General features: G+C 38.0%; 1 protein-coding gene across 15 annotated transcripts in view; it reads right to left on the bottom strand.

Annotated features, from left to right (window-relative positions):
- Nucleotides 1–23051, bottom strand: part of MLIP (muscular LMNA interacting protein) — a 257064-nt gene that overhangs the window by 51535 nt on the left and 182478 nt on the right. For all 15 annotated transcript variants that reach the window (XM_050789010.1, XM_050789004.1, XM_050789008.1 and 12 more), the window contains one exon: nt 14583–14711. In XM_050789010.1, coding sequence (XP_050644967.1) covers nt 14583–14711 — 129 coding nt within the window. The remainder of the gene's footprint in view (nt 1–14582; nt 14712–23051) is intronic.

Below are 23051 nucleotides of genomic sequence, written 5' to 3'. Positions count from 1 at the left end.
TACCATATCTTTGTTAGGAAAACAGAATAGACCCTGGTTTTATTATTTTGGTGTAACATTTTCAAGTGGAGATACAATGCATGTAAGCATCCGCTAATGACTTTATTGATTCGAAAAGCATGTAGATATCTTTGAATTAAAAAAAACTTTCACAATTTTGAAATTCTGAACAGATTCATACATACAAGACATGCTGGGGTTTTTTTGTTTTGTTTGTTTGTTTGTTTGTTTGTTTGAGATGGAGTCTCACTCCATTGCCCAGACTGTAGTGCAGTGGCAGTGGCGCCATCTCGGGTCACTACAACCTCTGCCTCCCGGGTTCAAGCAATTCTCCTGCCTCAGCCTCCCAAGTAGCTGGGATTATAGGCACGTACCACCACACCTGGCTAATTTTTGTATTTTTAGTAGAGACGGGGTTTCACCATGTTGGCCAGGCTAGTTTGGAACTCCAGACCTCAGGTAATCCGCCCACCTTGGCCTCCCAAAGTGCTGGTATTATAGGCGTGAGCCACCAAGCCTGGACTGAGATATGCTTTTATTATAGCATTACAACTTTTTGGTGTTACCAAATCTATACATTTAGACACATTAAATGAAGCATTTATATTGTTCACACTTGAGTATTATATTTTTAAGTGATCTTACAGTTTTTAATATGTTGACCTTTTGTTCTTTGAATCTATTATTGTTTTAACAAGGGATTTAAGTGAAAAGTTTGATGTTCTACAACTGAATTATTTTCTTATACAGAGCCTTTGTAAGTCCCACATCACTTCCCAGAGAGAGATTTAAAAGGCAAAAATTATCCCCAAAGTTTATTGCAAGGATTAACCCAGAGTCTTTTATAATTATGAAACACATGAACGAAACATGGTGTCCTCTGAGCTTGAAGAATGCTGAGACAGTAAATCCAGAAACAGGGAAGTGCAAAGGCATGTTCACTTTCATTATTAAAAGTATCTTCATCTAAATTTTAGGTTGCCTAGTTAGCCTTCTTATTCAGTATATTTGCAGCAGAAATAGTTGACAAATTTACCAATGTGAAAAAGCAATAAAAAGTAACTTAAGTAGCAAATGCCAAGACCCTTTAAAAAACTACTAAGTATGTATGTGTGTGTATTGAATCATCTTTCACATACACACATATATTTAATTTTGAAAATAAATTATCTCTTAGGGGTTTTAATTTAAGGCAAAGCAAAACAAAATTATAATTATTCAAAGGGAAATAGTGGCAGTAAATCATATTGATGATTTCGCAATAGAAATAGGAAGTGAATAGAAACTGACTTTTAAAGAAAGGGGATAAAAATATTCTCTACCCCAGATTGCTCTAACCAAATTGCAGGGGCAAGGGCAAGCCTGTGCTCATACACATACACAGGCACACACACACACACACACACATCATGGTAAACCCTATAGAGGTGGGTATTTGTCATGATGTTGACTTAAACAATAAATTAAGATTTTCCATCTCTCCCAACTTGTGACCTAAATAATACTTGTTTTACCCCCTCTTTTTTGAATTATCTAATCATCAAATATCAGGAGGGCTCCAATAGTTTATAAAGACATAAACACAGAATTTCAGGATACAAGGAGCGCATTATACGCCACTCTCATTGTGCAGGTGAAGACAATAAGGTCCAATACCAGGAATGACTTAATCCAACAATATGGATTTTAAGAGTTATACAAACCTGACTCTTTCAAATTTCCCTTTTAGTTGATTGTCTTGGAGCCTAATAATTGGGAAAACATAGTAAGAAAGAAGAAATGTCTAGAAAGGTGAAAAGCCATAATTTTGCTGATATATCTGGAATCAATGAAAATGTATGTTCCTTATCAAACAAGGTTACCATGAGTAGAAGCTACATGGGAAAATATTTGGAATATGAGGAATTCCAAAGATAGAGTTTTACCTTCTTTTTGTATGTCAAATAGGGAAAAGTTCTTAGTTAAAACACAAAAAGAAGGCACCTAATCAATGTTGGTTGAACTGAATTGCCCTTGGCAGGCACAAAGTAATGAGCTTCATTATTCGTAGTACTGGAGCAGAGAGAGCCAAGAGATGTTCTAGTCCAGGGTTTCTCGATGACAGCATTATTGCCATTTGAGGCTGGATAACTCTTTGTTGTCGGGGAATGTACTGGGCATTGTAGGATTTTTGGCAGTATCCTTGGCCTGCACCTACTAAATGCTAGTAGCACCCCACTTTCTCAGTTGTAAAATCATCTCTGGTTGAGAATCACTGATCTGGTTCCCTTCCCTCATTTCACTGATGAGATTCAGGTTTCACAAATGCACAGAGTAGAGGTGATTAACCACAATGTCACAACCAGAATACACACTTCAAAACTGTTTCTGCAAAACCAAGCTGCCCTAGTTTTCCTTTGGTTCTATTATGCATAAAAATGAATCATGTCATCAGATCCTGCCTGCATGTGGTTTTTGACATGGGAAATTTAAACTAGCTTGACTCTACCATGCCCTGCAGTGGGCCAGTCTTCAACCACAAGCAATTCATGGAGACCTAGGCTTAAGAGAGAGAAAAACAACTCTATTTTTTTGAACTTAACCCAGTGTAATAAACATCATATAATTTTGCTTTCCTTTTGCAGATAAAATATGCTAAACCTCCCAACCTTCTTTTCATTTATTTTTATTTTTATTTTTTGGGACAGAGTCTCACTCTGTTGCCCAGATTAGAGTGCAATGGCGTGATCTTGGCTCATGGCAACCTCTGTCTGCTGGATTCAAGTGATTCTCCTGCCTCAGCCTCCTGAGTAGCTGGATTACAGGCACCTGCCACCATGCCAAGCTAATTTTTTGTATTTTTAGTGGAGATGCGGTTTCACCATGTTGGCCAGGCTGGTCTCGAACTCCTGACCTCAGGTAATCCACCCGCCTCAGCCTCCCACAGTGTTGGGATTACAGACCTGAGCCACTGCACCCAGCCCTCCCAACTTGAAATAAAAATAATTACACAAGTCAACTCCTGGTAAGCTGTTTATTTACTACCAAAGGTAGTTTTTTATTTTCAAGAGAAAATAAAGTTTAAAAAAATTAAAGATCTTACGGTTCATAAGGAAAATTGATATTTGGATGCCTGAGCTACAATAGATTAAATTCCACTTAGAATGCCCTTTTGTGAAAATTAGAACATTATTTTTAAAAACTCTAAAACCTACCAGTAATCCCATCCCCAAAGAAACACCCAACTTTCAACTTACAAACTTAGTATAGGTTTCCCTTTCCATGAAGTCTTTGAAATAGACAAAAATACATTTCTTTTTAAAAAATAATTCTTGGGGTTTTCTTTCTATACATTTATTTTAAATGATCTGCATCACTAGCTTGATTCTGTTCTCCATAGGCTGAACTTCACAAGCTGTCTTTTGTTTTATTTTAGTGGAATTCAAAACACAGTTTGATTACCAGCTTTAGATCTTTGCTTCTCCTATTCTTCTTTTGGTTGCTCTTCTCTTTAGGATTTATTGTTTCTCCTGCCTCAATTGCTTATTTTAAGATATTTTATCTTGGGTCACAGAAAGGAAGAGAAGGTTCCCAATTATCTTCATATAACTCATCTTCAAACTTGTGTATCTTGTCATATTTTAGGTTTGTCCTCATTCAAAATCTGTCTATAACACACATTTTAAATACATGCCAATATCTCCAAGGTTGAGAGATTGTCAAATGTTTTTAAACACATTAAACTTAGTGTCATGCGCGTCTGTGTGAAGAGACCACCAAACAGGCTTTGTGTGGGCAATAAAGCTTTTTAATCACCTGGGTGCAGGTGGGCTGAGTCTGAAAAGAGAGTCAGCCTACCTGCACCCAGGTGATTAAAAAGCTTTATTGCTCACACAAAGCCTGCTTGGTGGTCTCTTGACATGGACGTGCATGACATTTTGGTGCCGTGACTCGGATCAGGAGACCTCCCTTGGGCGATCAATCCCCTGTCCTCCTGCTCTTTGCTCCATGAGAAAGATCCACCTACAACCTTAAGTTCTCAGATCCACCAGCCCAAGGAACATCTCACCAATTTTAAATCGGGTAAGCGGCCCCTTTTTACTCTCTCTCTCTATTCCTCAACCTCTTTCTCCTGTCAATCTTGACACCACACTTCAATCTTTCCCTTCTCTTAATTTCAGTCCCTTTCCTTTTCTGGTAGAGATGAAGGAGACGCATTTTATCCGTGGACCCAAAACTCTGGCACCAGTCACGGACTCGGGAAGGCAGCCTTCCCTTGGTGTTTAATCATTGTGGGGATGCTTCTCTGATTATTCACCCACATTTCAGAGGTGTCTGACCACGCAGGGACGCCTGCCTTGGTCCTTCACCCTTAGTATCAAGTCCCACTTTTCTGGGGGTGGGGAATAACCCCGACCCCTTCTCTCCCTATCTCTACCCCTTCTCTGCTTTTCTGGGGGGCAAGAACCGCCCGACCCCTTATTTCCGCACCCTGACCTCTTATCCCTGTGCCCCAACCCTTTATTTCTGTGCCCCAACCTCTTATCTCTGTGCCCCAACCTCTTATCTCCATGCCCCGATCCCTTTCCTGCTTTTCTGGAGGGTAAGAACCCCCGAACTCCTTCTCTCCATGTCTCTACTCTCTCTTTTCCCTGGGCTTGCCTCCTTCACTATGGGCAACCTTCCACCCTCCATTCCTCCTTCTTCTCCCTTAGCCTGTGTTCTCAAGAACTTAAAACCTCTTCAACTCACACCTGACCTAAAACCTAAATGCCTTATTTTCTTCTACAACGCCGCTGGACCCCAATACAAACTCGACAGTAGTTCCAAATAGCCAGAAAACGGCACTTTTGATTTTTCCATCCTACAAGATCTAAATAATTGTCATAAAATGAGCAAACAGTCTGAGGTGCCTGACATCCAGGCATTCTTTTACACATCGGTCCCTCCCTAGTCTCTGTTCCCAATGCAACTCGTCCCAAATCTTCCTTCTTTCCCTCCTGCCTGTCCCCTCAGTCCCAAACCCAAGCGTCGCTGAGTCTTTCTAATCTTCCTTTTCTACAGACCCAGCTGACCTCTTCCTCCTCACCAGGCCAAGCTAGGTCCCAATTTTTCCTCAGCCTCTGCTCCCCCACCCTATAATCCTTTTATTATCTCCCCTCCTCACCCTCAGTCCGGCTTACAGTTTCATTCCTCGACTAGCCCTCCCCCACCTGCCTAGCAATTTCCTCTTAAAAGAGTGGCTAGAGCTAAAGGCATAGTCAAGGTTAATGCTCCTTTTTCTTTATCTGAACTTTCCCAAATCAGTTAGGATTTAGGCTCTTTTTCATCAAATATGAAAAACCCAGCCCAGTTCATGGCCCATTTAGCAGCAACTCTGAGACACTTTACAGCCCTAGACCCTAAAAGGTCAAAAGGCCATCTTATTCTCAATATACATTTTATTATGCAATCTGCTCCTGACATTAAATAAAGCTCCAAAAATTGAATTTCGGCCCTCAAACCCCACAACAGGACTTAATGAACCTTGCCTTCAAGGTGTACAATAATAGAGTAGAGGCAGCCAAGTAGCAACTTATTTCTGAGTTGCAATTCCTTGCCTCCACTGTGAGACAAACCCCAGCCACATCTCCCGCACACAACTCCAAATGCCTGAACCGCAGCTGCCAGAGGTTCCTCCAGAATCTCCTCCCCAGGAGCTTGCTACAAGTTCTGGAAATCTGGCCACTGGGCCAAGGAATGCCCGCAGTCTGGGATTCCTCCTAAGCCATGTCCCATCTGTGCGGGACCCCACTGGAAATAGGACTGTCCAACTCGCCCACTCGCAGAGCCCCTGGAGCTCTGGCCCAAGCCTCTCTGACTCCTTCCCAGACCTTCTTGGCTTAGCAGCTAAAGACTGATGCTGCCCCACTGCCTCAGAAGCCTCCTGGACCATCACAGACACTTTGGGTAACTCTTACAGTGGAGGGTAAGTCCGTCCCCTTCTTAATCAATACAGAGGCTACCCACTCCACATTACCTTCTTTTCAAGGGTCTGTTTCCCTTGCCTCCATAACTGTTGTGGGAAGAGCTTCTAAACCTCTTAAAACTCCCTAGCTCTGGTGCCAACTTGGACGACATTCTTTTATGCACTCCTTTTTAGTTATCCCCACCTGCCCAGCTCCCTTATTAGGCCAAGACATTTTAACTAAATTATCTGCTTCCCTGACTATTTCTGGACTACAACCACATCTCATTGCTGCCCTTCTCCCCAACCCAAAGCCTCCTTTGCATCTTCCTCTCATATCCCCCTACCTTAACTCACAAGTATAGGATACCTCTACTCCCTCCTTGGCGACTGATCATGCACCCTTTACCATCTCATTAAAACCTAATCACCCTTACCCCACTCAACGCCAATATCCCATCCCACAGCACGCTTTAAAAGGATTAAAGCCTGTTATCACTCGCCTGCTACAGCATGGCCTTTTAAAGCCTGTAAACTCCCCTTACAATTCCTCCATTTTACCTGTCCTAAAACCAGACAAGGCTTACAGGTTAGTTCAAGATCTGCACCTTATCAACCATATTGTTTTGCCTATCCACCCTGTGGTGCCAAAGCCATATACTCTCCTGTCCTCAATACCTCCCTCCACAATCCATTATTCTGTTCTAGATCTCAAACATACTTTCTTTACTATTCCTTTGCACCCTTCATCCCAGCTTCTCTTTGCTTTCACTTGGACTGACCCTGACCAGTGAAACTTTTATATCCTTTACCGTCCTCAATCTTCAGGAAAGGTAGAACGGACTAATGGTCTTTTAAAGACACACCTCACCAAGCTCAGTTCCCAACTTAAAAAGGACTAGAGAATACTTTTACCACTTTCCTTTCTCAGAATTCGGTCTGTCCTCAGAATGCTACAGGGTACATTTGAGCTCCTGTGTGGACACTCCTTACGCTGAACCACCTTAGGCTCTCTCTAATTAGATGTCCTAGGTCCTCCCAATTCTTAGTCCTTTAATACCTGTTTTTTCTCCTTCTCTTATACAGACCTTGTGTCTTCCGTTTAGTTTTTCAATTCATACAAAACCGCATCCAGGCCATCACCAATCATTCTATATGAGAAATGCTCTTTCTAACAACCCCACAATATCGCCTCTTACCACAAAATCTTCCTTCAGCTTAATCTCTCCCACTCTAGGTTCCCACGCCACCCCTAATCCCACTTGAAGCAGCCCTGAGAAACATCGCCCATTAACTCTCCATACCACCCCCCAACATTTTCACCGCCCCAACACTTCAATACCATTTTATGTTATTTTTCTTATTAATATAAGAAGGCAGGAATGTCAGGTCTCTGAGCCCAAGCCAAGCCATCGCATCCCCTGTGACTTGCACGTATACACCCAGATGGCCTGAAGTAACTGAAGAATCACAAAAGAAGGGAAAATGCCCTGCCCTGCCTTAACTGATGACATTCCACCGCAAAAGAAGTGAAAATGGCTGATCCTTGCCTTAAGTGATGACATTACCTTGTGAAAGTCCTTTCCCTGGCTCATCCTGGCTCAAAAATCTCCCCCACTGGGCACCTTGCAATCCCCCACTCCTGCCCGCCAGAGAACAAATCCCCTTTGACTGCAATTTTCCTTTATCTACCCAAATCCTGTAAAACGGCCCCACCATTATCTCCCTTTGCTGACTCTCTCTTTGGACTCAGCTCGCCTGCACCCAGGTAATTAAAAAGCTTTGGGCGACAGAGCGAGACTCCGTCTCAAAAAAAAAAAAAAAAGCTTTATTGCTCACACAAAGGTTGTGTGGTGGTCTCTTCACATGGACGTGCATGACACTTAGTATTCATATTCAAAGAATACCCCCAATTTTTGTGATGTTCTCCTCTATGCATTCTACCTTGATCTCATGTCTCATGAGCCAAAACAAATGTACAGCACAGAAAAGAAAATCACAAGCCAATATCTTTTATTGCATTTCCTAAGCATACTTATTAACAGCTATCACACAAAACATTTTAAGGCAGTTGTAGAATTGAAACTGTGTAGAGAGGGAGGGAGGGGATTACTGTAAAGAGTGTATCTGGAGAAGGGCACCAGTTTCATCAAAAATATCTTATGTATTATAAGACAATTTGGTACATAAACTGGCAAATAAAAATGTCTTCAAGATTCTCACCCACATGCCAAAGGTATGTAATTGTTACCCTCTATGGTTCTATACACAGGCTAATCTCGTTTCAAAATTTGAGGAGAAGGTTTGAGATAGAGACTCTTGTGAAACAAAACATATGAATGCACATTTTTTTCTTACAAACAAACAATTTTCTATAAGAGATGGAAGTCTTGTTTTGTTGCTCAGGTTGAAGTGAAATGGCAAAATTATAGATCATTGCCACCTCGAATTCTTGGGCTCGAGCCATCCTCCCACCTCAGCCTCCTGAGTAGCTGAGACTACAAATGCTTGCCAACACACCTGGCTGATTTTTAAATTTTTTGTAGAGATGTGGTCTCCCTATATTTCCCAGGCTGGTATCAGACTTCTGGGCTCAAGCAATCCTTCTACCTCAGCCTCCCAAAGAGCTGGAATTACAGGCATGAGCCACTGCACGCAGCCAACAAACACAATTTTTTAACTTTCTAATCTCAGAATAACATTTATTTTGGATATTATTTAAAATTATTTTTATATAGATGTCCTCTCTCTCTTTGGAAATGTTGTTTAATACTTTCAGATAAAACCTATAAAGAATTAAAAAATTCTATTTAACAAAGACCTATTTTTAAACTAGAGTGTACTTTGTATGAGAGGTTCTAAATATGGCAGTGGCCAATCTCCCTTGAATAAAAAACATAGGAACATCATATGTTAACAAAACATAGAACACATTTGCATAAAACTTTCAAAAGGTCATTGTTTTCCCAGTACATTGGGATATGATCAGACACTACATATCCACCAACTATTTGTTAAGCAAATAATGCTTCAGACCATTATGATAGAAGTGACAAATAGGTCTTCTTTGGGTGTTTGCTGTTTTAAAAGCAAATAAAAATCTCTAAGATTTTTACTCCTACATAAGGCAGCTGAAGAGGGGCATGGAAAAGAAATTCCCATTAACTGACAACTGCAACAAAATAATCTAAAGCATAGGTTACAGTTTTCCAAACTTGATGTATACATAAAATCAAGAGAAAAGAAATGGCAAAAAAAAGGGGGGCGCAGAGGTGCTGGAAATTCTGTGTAAGAAGAAATGAGCCTATCTAACTATATTTTGGAGGAAAAGGCAAATATTGTCTCAAAAAGATAATTTTTAAAAAAGATATATACTAAGAAACTAGTTTATTGTGCTGACAGTAATTTGTCTGTTATGTATAGAACGTAACTTGTTTATGCTAATTGTCTATTATCTCTTTTCTATAAAGGAAGAAAGCAAGGCAAAATAGAGAAAACTCACAAGGATTTCACTCCTTAAATAAACAACAACAACAAAATGGCAAAACTTAGAGAAGCCAAATCTGTGTTCATAAACCTTCCCAAAGCAAAGTAACACTGCAAGAAATTGCAGCTTTCCTCTTGTTAAAACAATCGAGCAAGCCATTTAGTCATTTCTACACCTAAAAAGGTTCATTTAAACATTTACCCCAAAGTATTTTTTAATAAAATGTTAGCAATGACAAAATATAATTTTATGACATAAGAATATGGACCATCTTGATTGAGAAACCAATGTTGAAAAAGTGGTAGTTTGTGACAAAGTCAGCGTTTTTCAGAGAAAGTAAAAGGCAGTATTGTCAGTTTCCCCTTTGACAAAGGTATGTGCCCTGTAATATTAACATGTGGGTGACATAAGGAAGGGAAGTTGAAGGTCACAGTTGAAATACAACTTGATGAATCATTAGATAGAAACCTGAAAGTCACTGACATAATCATCAAAGTTGAATGTCAAGCATAGTCCTTTTGGTAGGGAAGAGAGGCAAGTCAGACATCTAAAAAAAAACTCAGAAGAAAAGCGGAATGAACTACTACAACAAAGAAAATTCTCTATAATTACTCTTTTATGTTCTCTGTGAGGTAGCGTGGAGAAAATTCTCTAAATGGTCATCTTCATGGAAAATATGTTCTCTCTCCCATTTAAACAGAGTAGAAGAAAAATAAATTTTAAGAGGCATATATGCTGGAAAGTGTTATTTCTTATAAATGGAAAAAGAAAGAAAAATATTTCGGGAAAATCAGATGAAACAATATTCTCCCTTTAATTCTATCCAAAACCTTTTTTCATACAATTCCTTAGGGCTTTAAGAAAGTAACAATATATCTAATTATATGAGTTGCATTATTAATTTATAAAGAAAGAGGGAGGATTTTTACATAGCACTTTATGTAAATGAGGTGAATTATTGCCTTTTTATATTGAACCGCAAATCTTCAATGAAATCCTCTTATCTAATTACACATATTAAATGATCAGAAAACAATCAATATATTTTGCAAGCTCATAAATAGTCAGAATAAACTAAATACCATTCAGCTCTTTAGTATCTTCAATCTCATCAGCAAATTGCTTTTCTGAGCCTGAACGTCTTCTGGATGCCCGTTAGTCCAATGAATTTTGCTAATTATTTTCCAACTCTACCTTTAGTTATCAATAAAAAATATGCTTTAAACACATCACCATAGTTTTTAAATCCATAGACTTATGGCAAAGTGTGAGGACATTTTGTAATAACTGAAAAGCACCACAAATAGGCACAATAATAAATTAATAGAATAATGAATGAAGATTAATCATTAATTAATAATGAATGAAGACTATTTCAACTATTTCAGCAAAGCATAATCTTCATTTTGAAGGTTTTTTTTTTTTTTAAAAAACAACCATCTAAAATGCAATGATGCTTCCTGGCCTATGCCACTTTGATGTAAAAGTTGTTGGCTAGTAAGTTTCGATTACTTGATTATGCATTTGGTTTCAAACTTGGCTGTTAGAACTCAGCAGCTGTTTCCAGGCAAATTTTCAGCTCACAATCAGGTCAAAAGGTTGCCCAGCTGCACCTTTTTGAACTATAGTTAATACATTTCTGTCTAGTCTCATTATCATCTTTATTGTCTGATATTTTGTAACAGAGTTGAGAAATCATATTTTATGGCAATGAAGCTGCTAGGAAAAATTTATTGACTTAACAATCCCACCCAACATCTCCTGTCATGTGGAACTGTCCCCAGTACAAGGCAGATTAGTGAATGTGAGCTACTTCCATTTGGCCCAACTGTCTGGCTAAAGAATTTTCCATTACATGGGTGGATGAGATCAGCTGAGTTTGGAACCATTCAATTTATTCTGTGGCAACAGTGTAAGAGAAGACAATAGTGACTAGAACTGAATTTGAGTACACTTTCTTCTGTTGAGGTTCTGATGAAGTAGCAATGCTGAAATTATACATTTTATTATTCAATTTATTTTTTAAGTAGATGTAAGCATCTACCCTTGAGAGCTGTTTTGGTATCTGCCTCCATTGTAGATTCTGGACACAATGAGATGATGGTTAAAGCTCAACATAAAAAGGCCAGTTGATAATGCATGCCATTTCCCAGGTGTTCAGTGGCCCCAAGGTTCTATCTTATCTTTCCCTTTCATGCCAGGTCAATGAATAAGGCCAGGGGACCTTTGGAATTCACTTTTAAGTGGTATGCTAGGCTTCTTTCAATTCTGACAATGCATTGTCTGCTATTACTTCTCATGTTCCACATTCAAATGGGGATACAAACCAGGACAAATTGGTTGAAAGAAAATATAAATAAGATTAGATCTGTGGTAAGGTAAGATTTGCAAAATAGGTCAAATTTTCAGTCAAGTATTTAGAAATAAATAGATTTATGTTATGATATAAAAAGAGCTTTAAACTTACTTTATAGTCAGAAAAAGCAATGAAAAGAAGTGGCAATTATTTTTAATGATAAGAATTTTCTGCACTTGAAAATGGGATTTATCATTTCAGTAGACAGTACATGTTGTAAATTACAGGCAGATTAACTTGATATTCTACAAAGAATCTTGCTTGAAGTAAAATGCATGAATTCATATTCACACAGAAGAATAAAGTTATTATTTTCCAGCATTGGATCATATTTTGAACAAAGTAGTTTACATGGATAATATGTGAAATTTAACTGTTAGTGGTTTGATTTTCATATAAGTGCTAAATTATTTTTATAAACATTTTATAATTATCCCATACTGTCTAAAACTTCATATTAAAAGCCACTAAAATATTAGTGTCATGCAAGCAATAGATATTTCGTAAGTGCTTCTGTTAATGATAAAACATGTTTTCCCCACAGGAGTTTCCATTTCTGTTATGTGTGGAATTAGTGAAGGCAACCTTATATATCAACAAGATTTCCCTGTTTAATTTAATTTGAGGTCTATATTTTATTCCACAAAATTAAAATATTGCCTCTAATTATCATTTTTTATCATATCAATGCCCTCTAAAAAATTCAGACTTACCAAAATCATAGCCTTCTCACAAAGTGTATATAAATCAATGGAAAATATTTTCAGCTGAATTTTGTAAATAAAAACTAGAATTAATCATAAAAAGTATTTGTAATGAACTTTTTCAAGGTCACATAGGGATTTCAGACCCAGTTAGGGTTAATCATAGATTTAAAGTAAGGCAAATTTTAGAGTTTAAAAGATCCTTAAGAGGTACCTAATCTGAACACCTCATTTTATGCATTAAGAAACTGAAGCCAGCCGGGCGCGGTGGCTCATGCCTGTAATCCCAGCACTTTGGGAGCCTGAGGCAGGCAGATCGCCTGAGGTCAGGAGTTTGAGACCAACCTGGCCAGCATGGTGAAACCTTGTCTCTATTAAAAATACAAAAATTAGCTGGGAGTGGTGGCAGGGACCTGTAATCCCAGCTACTCGGGACGCTGAGGCAAGAGAATCGCTTGAACCCAGAAGGCGGAAGTTGCAGTGAGCCCAGATGGCACCATTGCACTCCAGCCTGGGCAACAGAGTGAGACTCCATCTGAAAGAGAGAGAGAAGGAGAGAAGGAGAGAAGGAGAGAGAGGGAGGGGGGGAGAGAAAGGGGAAGAGAGAGAGAGAGAGAAAGAGAGAAAGAGAGAGAAAGAAAGAAAGAAAGAAAGAAAGAAAGAAAGAAAGAAAGAAAGAAAGAAAGAAAGAAAGAAAGAAGAAGAAGAAAAAAAGAAGAAAAGAAAGAAAGAAAGAAAGAAAGAAAGAAAGAAAGAAAGAAAGAAAGAAAGAAAGAAAGAAAGAAAGAAAGAAAGAAAGAAACTAGAGCCTAGATAGATGAAACCACTTGCCCAGGGTCACAGAGCTAACACGTCAGATAAGAGATTCTTTATGTTTTATAAATATAAATTTAAATATAGTTTATATTTTCAAGAATATTGTTAGTTATCATTTTCAAACTAAAAGTTTAAAAGAGCATAACACCTTATATTCCTCTATACATCTATTTTATTATGGATTATAAAATATGATGATCTTACATGTCCTGACTGTATTCAGAAAGTTTTTTGAATATCCTACATTGCTTATTAATTTCATATTTCAATCTCTCAATAAAATATATAGCCCATAATATTTGCTGCATTTTAATATGAAAAATAAAGATTTAAAATCTCTGCTATTCATTATGAAGTTTTATATTGCATAAATGTGTATTTTCATATTTTTCACAAATATAAGGCACCATTGACAATTCTCCATTATACTTCCTTCAACATATATAATATATAAGGGGAATCTAGTATAGACTTTTCAAACATAAACAAAATGAACAACAAATCCTAAGTATGACTTGAGCCCTGATTCTGTTACTATTACTGCCCAATCTGGGAGACTGCATCGTCTCTGTGTTAATATGAATCTAAACAGGACTTTTGTCAACTTTAATATATCAAATCTAAAATATTCCATCTCTTCAAAAGGAAGCAAGATTTCATTTTATTTTTTGACACAAGGTCTTGCTCTGTCACCCAGGCTGGAGTGCGGTGACATGAACACTTGCTCACTGAAGCCTCGACCTCCTGGGCTCCAACAATTCTCCCACTTCAGCCTGCCAAGCAGCTGGGACCACAGGCACATGCCACCATACCCAGCTATTTTTTTTTTAATTTGTTGTAGAGATGGGATTTTACCATGTTGCCCAGGCTTGTCTCAAACTCCTGGGGTCAAGCAATACTCCTGTCTTGGCTTCCCAAAGTGCTGGGATTACAGACATGAGCCACTTTACCCAGCTGGAAGCAGGATTTTAGAAATAAGAATGCCACACCTATATGACCCATCCAATCAGTGATTTCATGATGTCTTTATAGAGAGTAACATCTTGGTCCCCAAAACAATACCAGCACTAAATAGACAAGGTTTAGAAGAAAAAAAAAACACACACATTAAAATGCTAAAAAATATTATTCTTGAATTATTTAGGAACTTCTACTTATTATGCAAGCATTTTCATTACCAAATATATTCCAATCAAATGAACATGTTCTCACACATACTATATTCATAGAGACATCTTTATTTTATATAGTCATTTATCAAAATAGCAAACATTTTCTCTTGTGTACGCTCACCTGTTCAGAAAAGAGGTCACTGTTATCTTCCAAATATTTACTGAAAGGGTTGGGTTCGTAGACTTCCTCCTCTTGTTTCAGTAATATTCTGGATTTTACAGGTACTGGGCGAATTACTCCAGGCTTAGTCTTCATGAATGTCAAATAAATATTTAAAAAACAGGAAAAAAAAACTATTAAAATGAACAAAGATGTGTATTGTTAAGTCATTCAATGCTGTTCTCACAGAAAATTTTTTTTTAATTTTAAAATGATTTCACAAATGCATAAAAACAGCCTGAAGTCAAATGATTTTAACTAATATAAGTTTAGTTAAAACTTAACTATAACAGCAATCAGTTCATAAAGATCTACTCTTGTAACATTCGAAATGCAAACATGTTCTACCCTTGCTGGTGCATTTGGTCAACAAATACTTCATATGCTCAATATTTATTGAGAGTCTTCTCTGTGTCAGGCAGCATTCTGGGCATGATAGCATAGATGACTTTGGTATATCCACCAAGCCCATGACAACTTTCTTTTTCTGGAAACTGCTCACCCTCCATGCCCCAAAATCTACAAAGCTGGGCCCCCACATGCCATGTTCATATTATAAACTGGGCTGGCTTTCTGACCTAAAAGAGTGGAGAATGGGTGGCAAAGAGATTGTCTCTCCCAATAACGTGGAACAGGGATTTAAACTGCTCTGCAGTAACTGTGGGAGACTGAAATTAAAGTATGTCATGTAGAAGCTACAGGAAAGCCTTAACACGACCTAAAAGGCAGATATGCTGAGATCAAGGATAGAGCAAAGTGCATGGAGGTATAGCCCAGAAAGGAGAGACACCAGAGGGCTTTCCAGAATTTACTTCCTAAACATTCCAGGGGTCTACATGAATTTCCTGTCCTGAGGTTCTTTCCTTTTCTTTTACACTAGATTCCCTCCACACACACCTTTTTGTTTAACTCAACTTTACTTCTGTAACTTGCAATCAAAAGAGTTTTAGCTAATACATGAGTCACTCGAGATTCTTAAGCTTGTACCCAGTGTCGATTTGACAAAGAGAGACGGGGGAGAACTCTAGTTTGGGGTAATTTCAAAATGATGTTTCACAAACACCAAAATCTTGTTACCCCGTAAAATGTCACAGAAAGATTGATGTTTGCAAAATCATCCCAAACAATAATTTAATAAAATGCTGTGATGCTCTTTCTGTTTAAGCACTTTGCTGCAATCATTCTTCTCAACCCCATTTCCTTTTGGAAAATGGTAAATTAGCTCTTTTCAGTCAATTCTGATGCTCACAAGTTAAGCCTTAAGGGACTACATCTATCTCTCTGCTCTATAAAGCACCTGATATATTTTGAGTCTTGAATAAATGTCGCTCTGAAATACTTTATTCAACAGATATTTGGCCTTTCATATATTATGACAACTGGGGAAATATAGATTGAGACAAGTCTCTATCTTCCCCAGACTGAGAAATATCTCCCACTTAAGAAACTCTGATTTTTCTCAAGGGGAAGAATGAACAAGTAACATCCAATTGTGCATGAAGTAATGCCATAGAGTATACACATGAGAGCAATATTCCTTCATTAAGTGCTGCAAAAAAAAAAAAAAAAAAAAGTCCAGGCAGTTCCCTATTTCTATAGCCACCTGTAATTACAGAGATGCCTGATACCTGGGCCATGATTCAAAGTTTTCCACACCTCTGTCTCTTTTTTTTATTTGACTTCCTGCTTTATTTCTTCTTTCTTCTTCTCCTATTCCTGCACTTTCTCCTTCTCTTCTACTCCCTTGTGAGGCAGAAAATAAATGCAACTCCAGGACTCAGGGGCTACAAGGCTCTAAAACTAACATTGTACTTTAGGGGTTAAGCTTGGTGTCACTATGCAGAAAGATGAAAGCAGGGAGAAGAAATCTAACCAGCAGCACTTCGGATGGTAGGATAATCTCTGCCAGAGAAACATGACTGCTTGGGTCCCTTTATTGCAAGCAGGCAGATGTTTGGGGATATCCTGGCCTAGAGCCTTCCACTCAGATCATCTGTCTTGGGATCAGTCCTTTCCAGGGTGACATCAGAAGACAGACTCTTCTGGTTGGTTGGATATCAGATATATTCAGTATCAGAGTCTGTTACTGATGCTTCATATTTTCTTCTCCACCAGTTTTTAAGCTCTTTAGTTCTTATGAGTTTCCTGGATTTGATGGTTGTCTCTGACAATTAGACAATAATTTTTCCTCCGTTTCCTCCACTCTGCCAGATTTTCCACATGTTCTTTTCTTGGACCCTGTGTTCCCAGGTTTGGACTATGTGAAGACTCTGAGTTTTCCTCATTCTATTTACTTACTTGGTCTTCATATGGTTTCCCTGATTTTTACATTGTATATATTCCCTTTTTCTTTAGTCCTGTTCTTTGCTGCTACAACCTTAATTTGTTGTTACCCAGTAGTCAATACTTCATAGATATGGAAGCCAACTCTAGGCAAAAGATGACTACACATAGTTTGCCTTTGACATTGTTCATACTTCTCATCCTATAATCTTTAATCACACCTTTCAAACCCAGCCATCTCTCAGTGATGGTCCAGTTAAAAATCTAACGCTAGTGTCCCAATTCTGAACCTCATGCACTCTCCACAGACCTTGGTATACTAACAAGTCATCAGCATGGTAGCCTCTGCACCTTCTTCATGCTTTTTCATGTGCTTCAAAACCAGCTTCAAAGTCCTTGAGGACCTACTGCAGCTAATGACACTATCATTGTCTCATAGACACAGGTTTTATATTCTATCAATATAGAATCAAAAACTGAACTCAATATTTTAGATAGATCATCTCATCAATTTCTTATAAATTCTGTGGGAGATTTAAAAGTAATAAGTCAGATGCCAAAGTCATGCAGTTAACATGCGAAGTTAAGGTTTAAATCCATGTTTGGTCTGATCATCATGCCTGTGATTTTTATCACTTCTGTGCCTATTCCAGGGAGGAAGAGTGACATCATAGAATAGATAGAAGCTTGAAATCATTGTTAAATATCCACCTCTCTGTAACTTATCCTGTCTAATCAACAACAAAGCTCCTGTAATTTTTATATTTTTTATGCCTTTAAAATATATTGTTTCTCTATTTTATTTCCACGGTCAACTGTCTCATCCTTGATTTTGGCCATTGTTAACTCATTCTGTGCCATTTTACTTTCTTTTCGTTAGCCATCCTAAATACTCTCAGAACATTTAGGACCTAATGTTTTCTAATGTTTTCAGTTCCTGGTGACTATACACATCCACACATCCACTCTCTTCACACACACACACACACACACACACACACACACATATACACACAGACACACACACCTCTTCACCACCTCCTAAAATACTCCATAATTTGCATGGCCAAGACATCAAATTTCCACTGTGTCTCTGGATTTGGTTAAAAATTTACTCTCATGAAGTAGCATAATACTGTAGAAGGAGAGCAATATGGACATAGATTTTAGTTTCTGCAATGTTGTTAATAAACTGTATTACCTTGGAAAAGCCATTCAACCTGTGTAGAACTTCTGTTGAAGGGTTGTAATTCTAATACATGACTATGTCCTTTAGTAATGGGTAATGACACATTTTATTACTTACCTTTCTGACCCCTCAGGAATTATACCACACAGAGTTACAGCAAAAGGCTTATTTCTGCATATTCAAATCCATCATCCAAACAAGGGTCTCAAAGTGCCACTTAGAAAGTCTATAAAACAGCATATGTGAAGCAACTGGCACTGTTGTCATCACACATAAGTCTCTCTTGGAATATTAGTTAACTTCCCCTCAATTATTCCTCATACCTTGTTTCACAATGTCAAATGGTGATGCAATATACATTTGCAACAAAAAGTTAACTAATGTTCTATCCAATTAAGACATTGTCTGCTAGCACTTTGACCCTTAGAATGAAGGCTGTAGACCAGTATCAGCATCATCTGAGAACCTGTTATGAGTGCCAAAGCTCAGTGCCCGACCTAAACCTACTGAATCTGAACCTGCATTTTTACAAATCCCTAAGCAATTCATGTACACATTAAAAGTTGAAAGACACTAGACTTGAACTCAATACATTAAAATGTGCAGCTCATGTAGAGATAGATCTTTCTTAGTCTATCATTCCAGAGACATCCATTTGGCCTTGTCTTCTGTCTCCAGACTGAAGGAGAGGCTTTAAAACAGACTATGCTTTATTAATTCCTAATCTATATTGCATCTTTGCATGTAGTGATCTTTGCTGGTACCTTTGGACTTCAAGTAAAGGTTCTCCTGAACAACTTCTGGAGTGCAAGACTCCGTCTCAAAAAAAAAAAAAAAAGAACAACTTCTCTAATTCCGAACAATCTAATTTGTTACATCTGTGTCCAAACAAACATAGAGAAAATTAGATTTATCAAGTTTGGGGAGTCTATAAAACTGAACTACCATGAGATTGTCATTGTGCAGCAATATTACAACTAAACTAGCCTTACGAGGCCCTTCTTTCATTTTTATCTACTATAGAATCCATAGAATAGTCAGACTCATGATTGATAGATGCAAATGACCCTCTAATGATGCCAGAAAAAGCAGTTTTGTAATTTTCTTTCCAGCCTATGTGGAAAAATAAAAAAGGTAATGACTCTCATAGCCAGCACAAAGGGCACAAGAAGAAAAATGAGAAGATTCTCCAAATCAAAAATATCAATTCATGAATATACTGAAAATTGATTTACACTGGGTATAGACATTTTTGAAGTGCCTGAAAGACAAAATAACTGTTTTGCAACTCTGAAGCACACCTCTACCAGATGTTCACTGGAGACATTTTGCCAATTAAGATCTAGTCTATGTCAGGAACTCTAGTGTCTATAGAGATAAGTAAGATATACCCCCTGTTTTCAGAGGCTCACAATCCAGTTGAGTAAATCAGAAGATAACCACAGTGTTAGTTGAGTCATGTCACTCATCTCCTAAATGATGTCCACCAATTCTACATCAAGTCATGTCAACTCTGCTCTGAAATCTCTCTAATGCCTCACCTTTTTACTGAGAGTAAAGTTCAAAGCCCTTGTAGTGCCTACAAAGCAATACCTATAAGGGTGCTGTATGACCTGATCTTTCATATCCCTAACCAGCCTCTCTTTTTCCAGTCTTATTTCCCAGTACTATCCCTTCCACCCCTTCACTCTTTCTACTCTAGCTTATACACTATGATACTGCCTCCTCCAGGAGTTTGTATTTGCTCTTCCCTTGTCTGGAACTCCCCCTCATTCCTTCTTTTTCGGTTTAAAAATCATGTTATCAGACAGATCTTTTTAATGAGCCATATAAAATAGCAATCTCCACCTCTCTTACCTGCTTTATTTTCTCCACAGCAGTTATCACTGCCTAACATCTGTTTGTGTTTATTGTTTTTCTTTCTCCACTAGAATGTAAGTTCTGTGAAACCAGAGATCTTTGGTTTATTCACTCTTATATCTCCAACATCTAGAATGGTGCCTGTACCTGGTTGGTGCTCAATAAATACTTACAGAATGAATAACTTAATTGACAGGCAGAAGCTCAGTGTGTTCACTATAGTTCAATATGGAGTCAATAAGAGGTGCTGATTCAATAGCAAAGACATGGAATCAACCCAAATGCCCATCAATGATAGATCGAATGAAGAAAATGTGGTACATATATACCGTGGAATACTATGAAGCCATAAGAAGGAATGAGATCGTGTAATTTGCAGAGACATGAATGGAGCTGGAAGCCATTATCTTCATCCAACTAACGCAGGAACAGAAAACCAAATACTGCATGTTCTCACTATAAGTGGGAGCCGAAAAAAGAGAACACATGAACACGTGCTAGGGAACAACACACATTGGAGCCTGTTGTGGGCAGGGAGGGAAAGCATCATGAAAAAATGCTAATTCATGATGGGCTTGATACATAAGTGATGGTTTGATAGGTGTAGCAAATCATGATGGCATATTTTTACCTATGTAAGAAACCTGCACATCATGCACATGTACCCTGGAACTTAAAATAAATTTTTTTAAAAAGTGGGGTTGATTGACTCCTTGAGGTCATCCATTATTTTTCCTGAATTGGCTAACTTTTTGATCACAATATAATTCACAAAGAGGGAACTTTGAGGGATAGAAGAGCCATATGGCATTTTTCCAATAGAGGAGGAGAAGAAGGAAAGTGGGTTGGTGAGTTCCGCCCTCAGGAGAAAGAGTAGAAAGCTAAAGTTATCAACTACAGAAAGTCAAGGAAAGAGGCCACTTCTTTAGGGACTTTACAAGATTTTAATCTTCTTCATTTAAAAGAAATTGTTGTTTTTCTCCCTCTATTCATGGTGATATGCAATAAAACTCTTAATACCAAAAGACAACGATGTCATCTTTTTTAGAGAATTCAAGAGTGGAGAGTGGGGAGGAAAAGAGGGTATTATATCTGACGCTAACATTAGTCTTGAGGACAGAAAAAATTCAAGGGAGTACGTGGGTTCCCCGAAGCCCAGTGGCAGGTTTTAATGGGCTGTAAGACACTCGTCTAAACCTGCTATTGATTTGTGTTTATAATCTATCAAGTATACACTCATACTTGAACACTGTCACTTGGGGCACTATATAAACAGATACTATTTCCATCCTTTGGAACTTATAATCAGAATTCTATGACAGCAGGTTGGTACAGCCTCTGGACTAGATACCAAAGTTGAAGATTAACTACCAGCACTGACCTAGGGAATCGATTACCAATATTTTTAAATAATGGGGTTTTACAGCAAAATCTTTCTTTTTTGGACAGAGTCTCGCTCTGTCTCCCAGGTGATCTCGACTCACTGCAAGCTTCGCCTCCCGGGTTCACGCCATTCTCCTGCCTCAGCCTCCAGAGTAGCTGGGACTACAGGTGCCCGCCACCACACCCGGCTAATTTTTTTGTGTTTTTAGTAGAGATGGGGTTTCACCATGTTAGCCAGGATGGTCTGGATCTCCTGACCTCGTGATGCACCGGCCTCGGCCTCCCAAAGTGCTGGGATTACAGGCATGAGCCACCGCGCCTGGCCAGCAAAATCTTTCTTAAATTAATAACTTCAACTAATACTAATGGACTGATGTTTTTTAATTGCCTTTGACTATAGAAATGAGCTCTAGGGTAGTGTGATAAGGAAAAAAAGAAATAAAGGATAGGGTGCCAGCTTTCAAGAGTTTATTTTGATCTTTCTGGAGAGATAAGATATGTAACAAAACTGCAAGAAAGTAACAAAACAACATACAGCAAATTCTGTGAGTCTGGCTGGAAATTTTACTAATTCGATGGACTCAAAGAGTTTTTAAAAGTGCCATGGTTGTTTTTGACCCATTTGCTGCAGTTTTGTCTTCATTCTCCAGTGCTTTTTTCTTTGCCTTTAGAATTTCCATGGCAAAAAACTGTGCAAACTCAATACGTTCTACCAGGCAAAATTGTAGACAAAAGCAATATTCTCTAAATTATTTACCTGATTTACTTATTCAGATAATACGTGTTTATAGACCCTAATTCTTGTTTTAAACAAACATTATTACATACTTGAAGCAAACACTTAAGCTATGTTTTCCCCTTAAACAAATATCCTAAATCTCAAAACACTATGGCATAGGGTAAAGCTCCCAAGATTGGAAAAAGCAAAAGAGATTTTTATACCACTTATTACCAAGCAACTACTGACATGGCATTCTAGATATTTAAACTTCAGTTTTCTCATCGGAGTAATGGAAATAACAATTCCTGTCATACTAACTCAAAGGTGATTATGAGAACCTAATGAGATAATATGCACGGCAAAACTTGGTAAAGAAAAAACAGCATAAAATACATTTGAAAGGAAAAACAGAATATATACTTTGCACTTATAAATATGGCATGTTGATTCTAAATGATCTAGAATATTCACAAAAGTACCTACTTGATGTGTTCCTCCAAAAAATGTTTTATAATGATTACAATAGTTTTATAAAAATAAACATACGTAAGACCTCAATAATTATAGGCTGCATCTCACGGCTCAAGAAGCATTTCATGGAATATACACAATACAGATTGGCCAGATTGAAATATTTCAATGGTTAAATAAAAGATAATAGCATGACTCAAACCTGAGGGGGCGTACCTGATAAATGCTGTGGCACTTAAGTATGTTATGTCAAGGAAAAACTGGTCAAGGAGAAACTGTCTTTGAGCTTGAAGGAGACAACAGTTCTACATAAAAGCTTTCAGGGCTGCATTTTCTGAACAACAGAGGCCTTAAGGGCCCTCAGAAGATGAGTCATGCATCACTAAAGCTGGACGCATCAGCTGGCATTCAGAACTAGGAACAAAGTATTTGCAAGTTTAAGCACTCTTCTTAATAGTGTTCCAGTAAATAGCATCTTGCTTTTACCTGTATATAGCCATGTGACTTATTTTTAAAATCTGTT

Source organism: Macaca thibetana, chromosome 4 (assembly GCF_024542745.1).
Source record: "Macaca thibetana thibetana isolate TM-01 chromosome 4, ASM2454274v1, whole genome shotgun sequence".
Classification (NCBI taxonomy): Eukaryota; Metazoa; Chordata; class Mammalia; order Primates; family Cercopithecidae; genus Macaca; species Macaca thibetana.
Note: the sequence above shows the minus strand (reverse complement) of the source record. Positions and strands in the feature narration are given on the sequence as shown.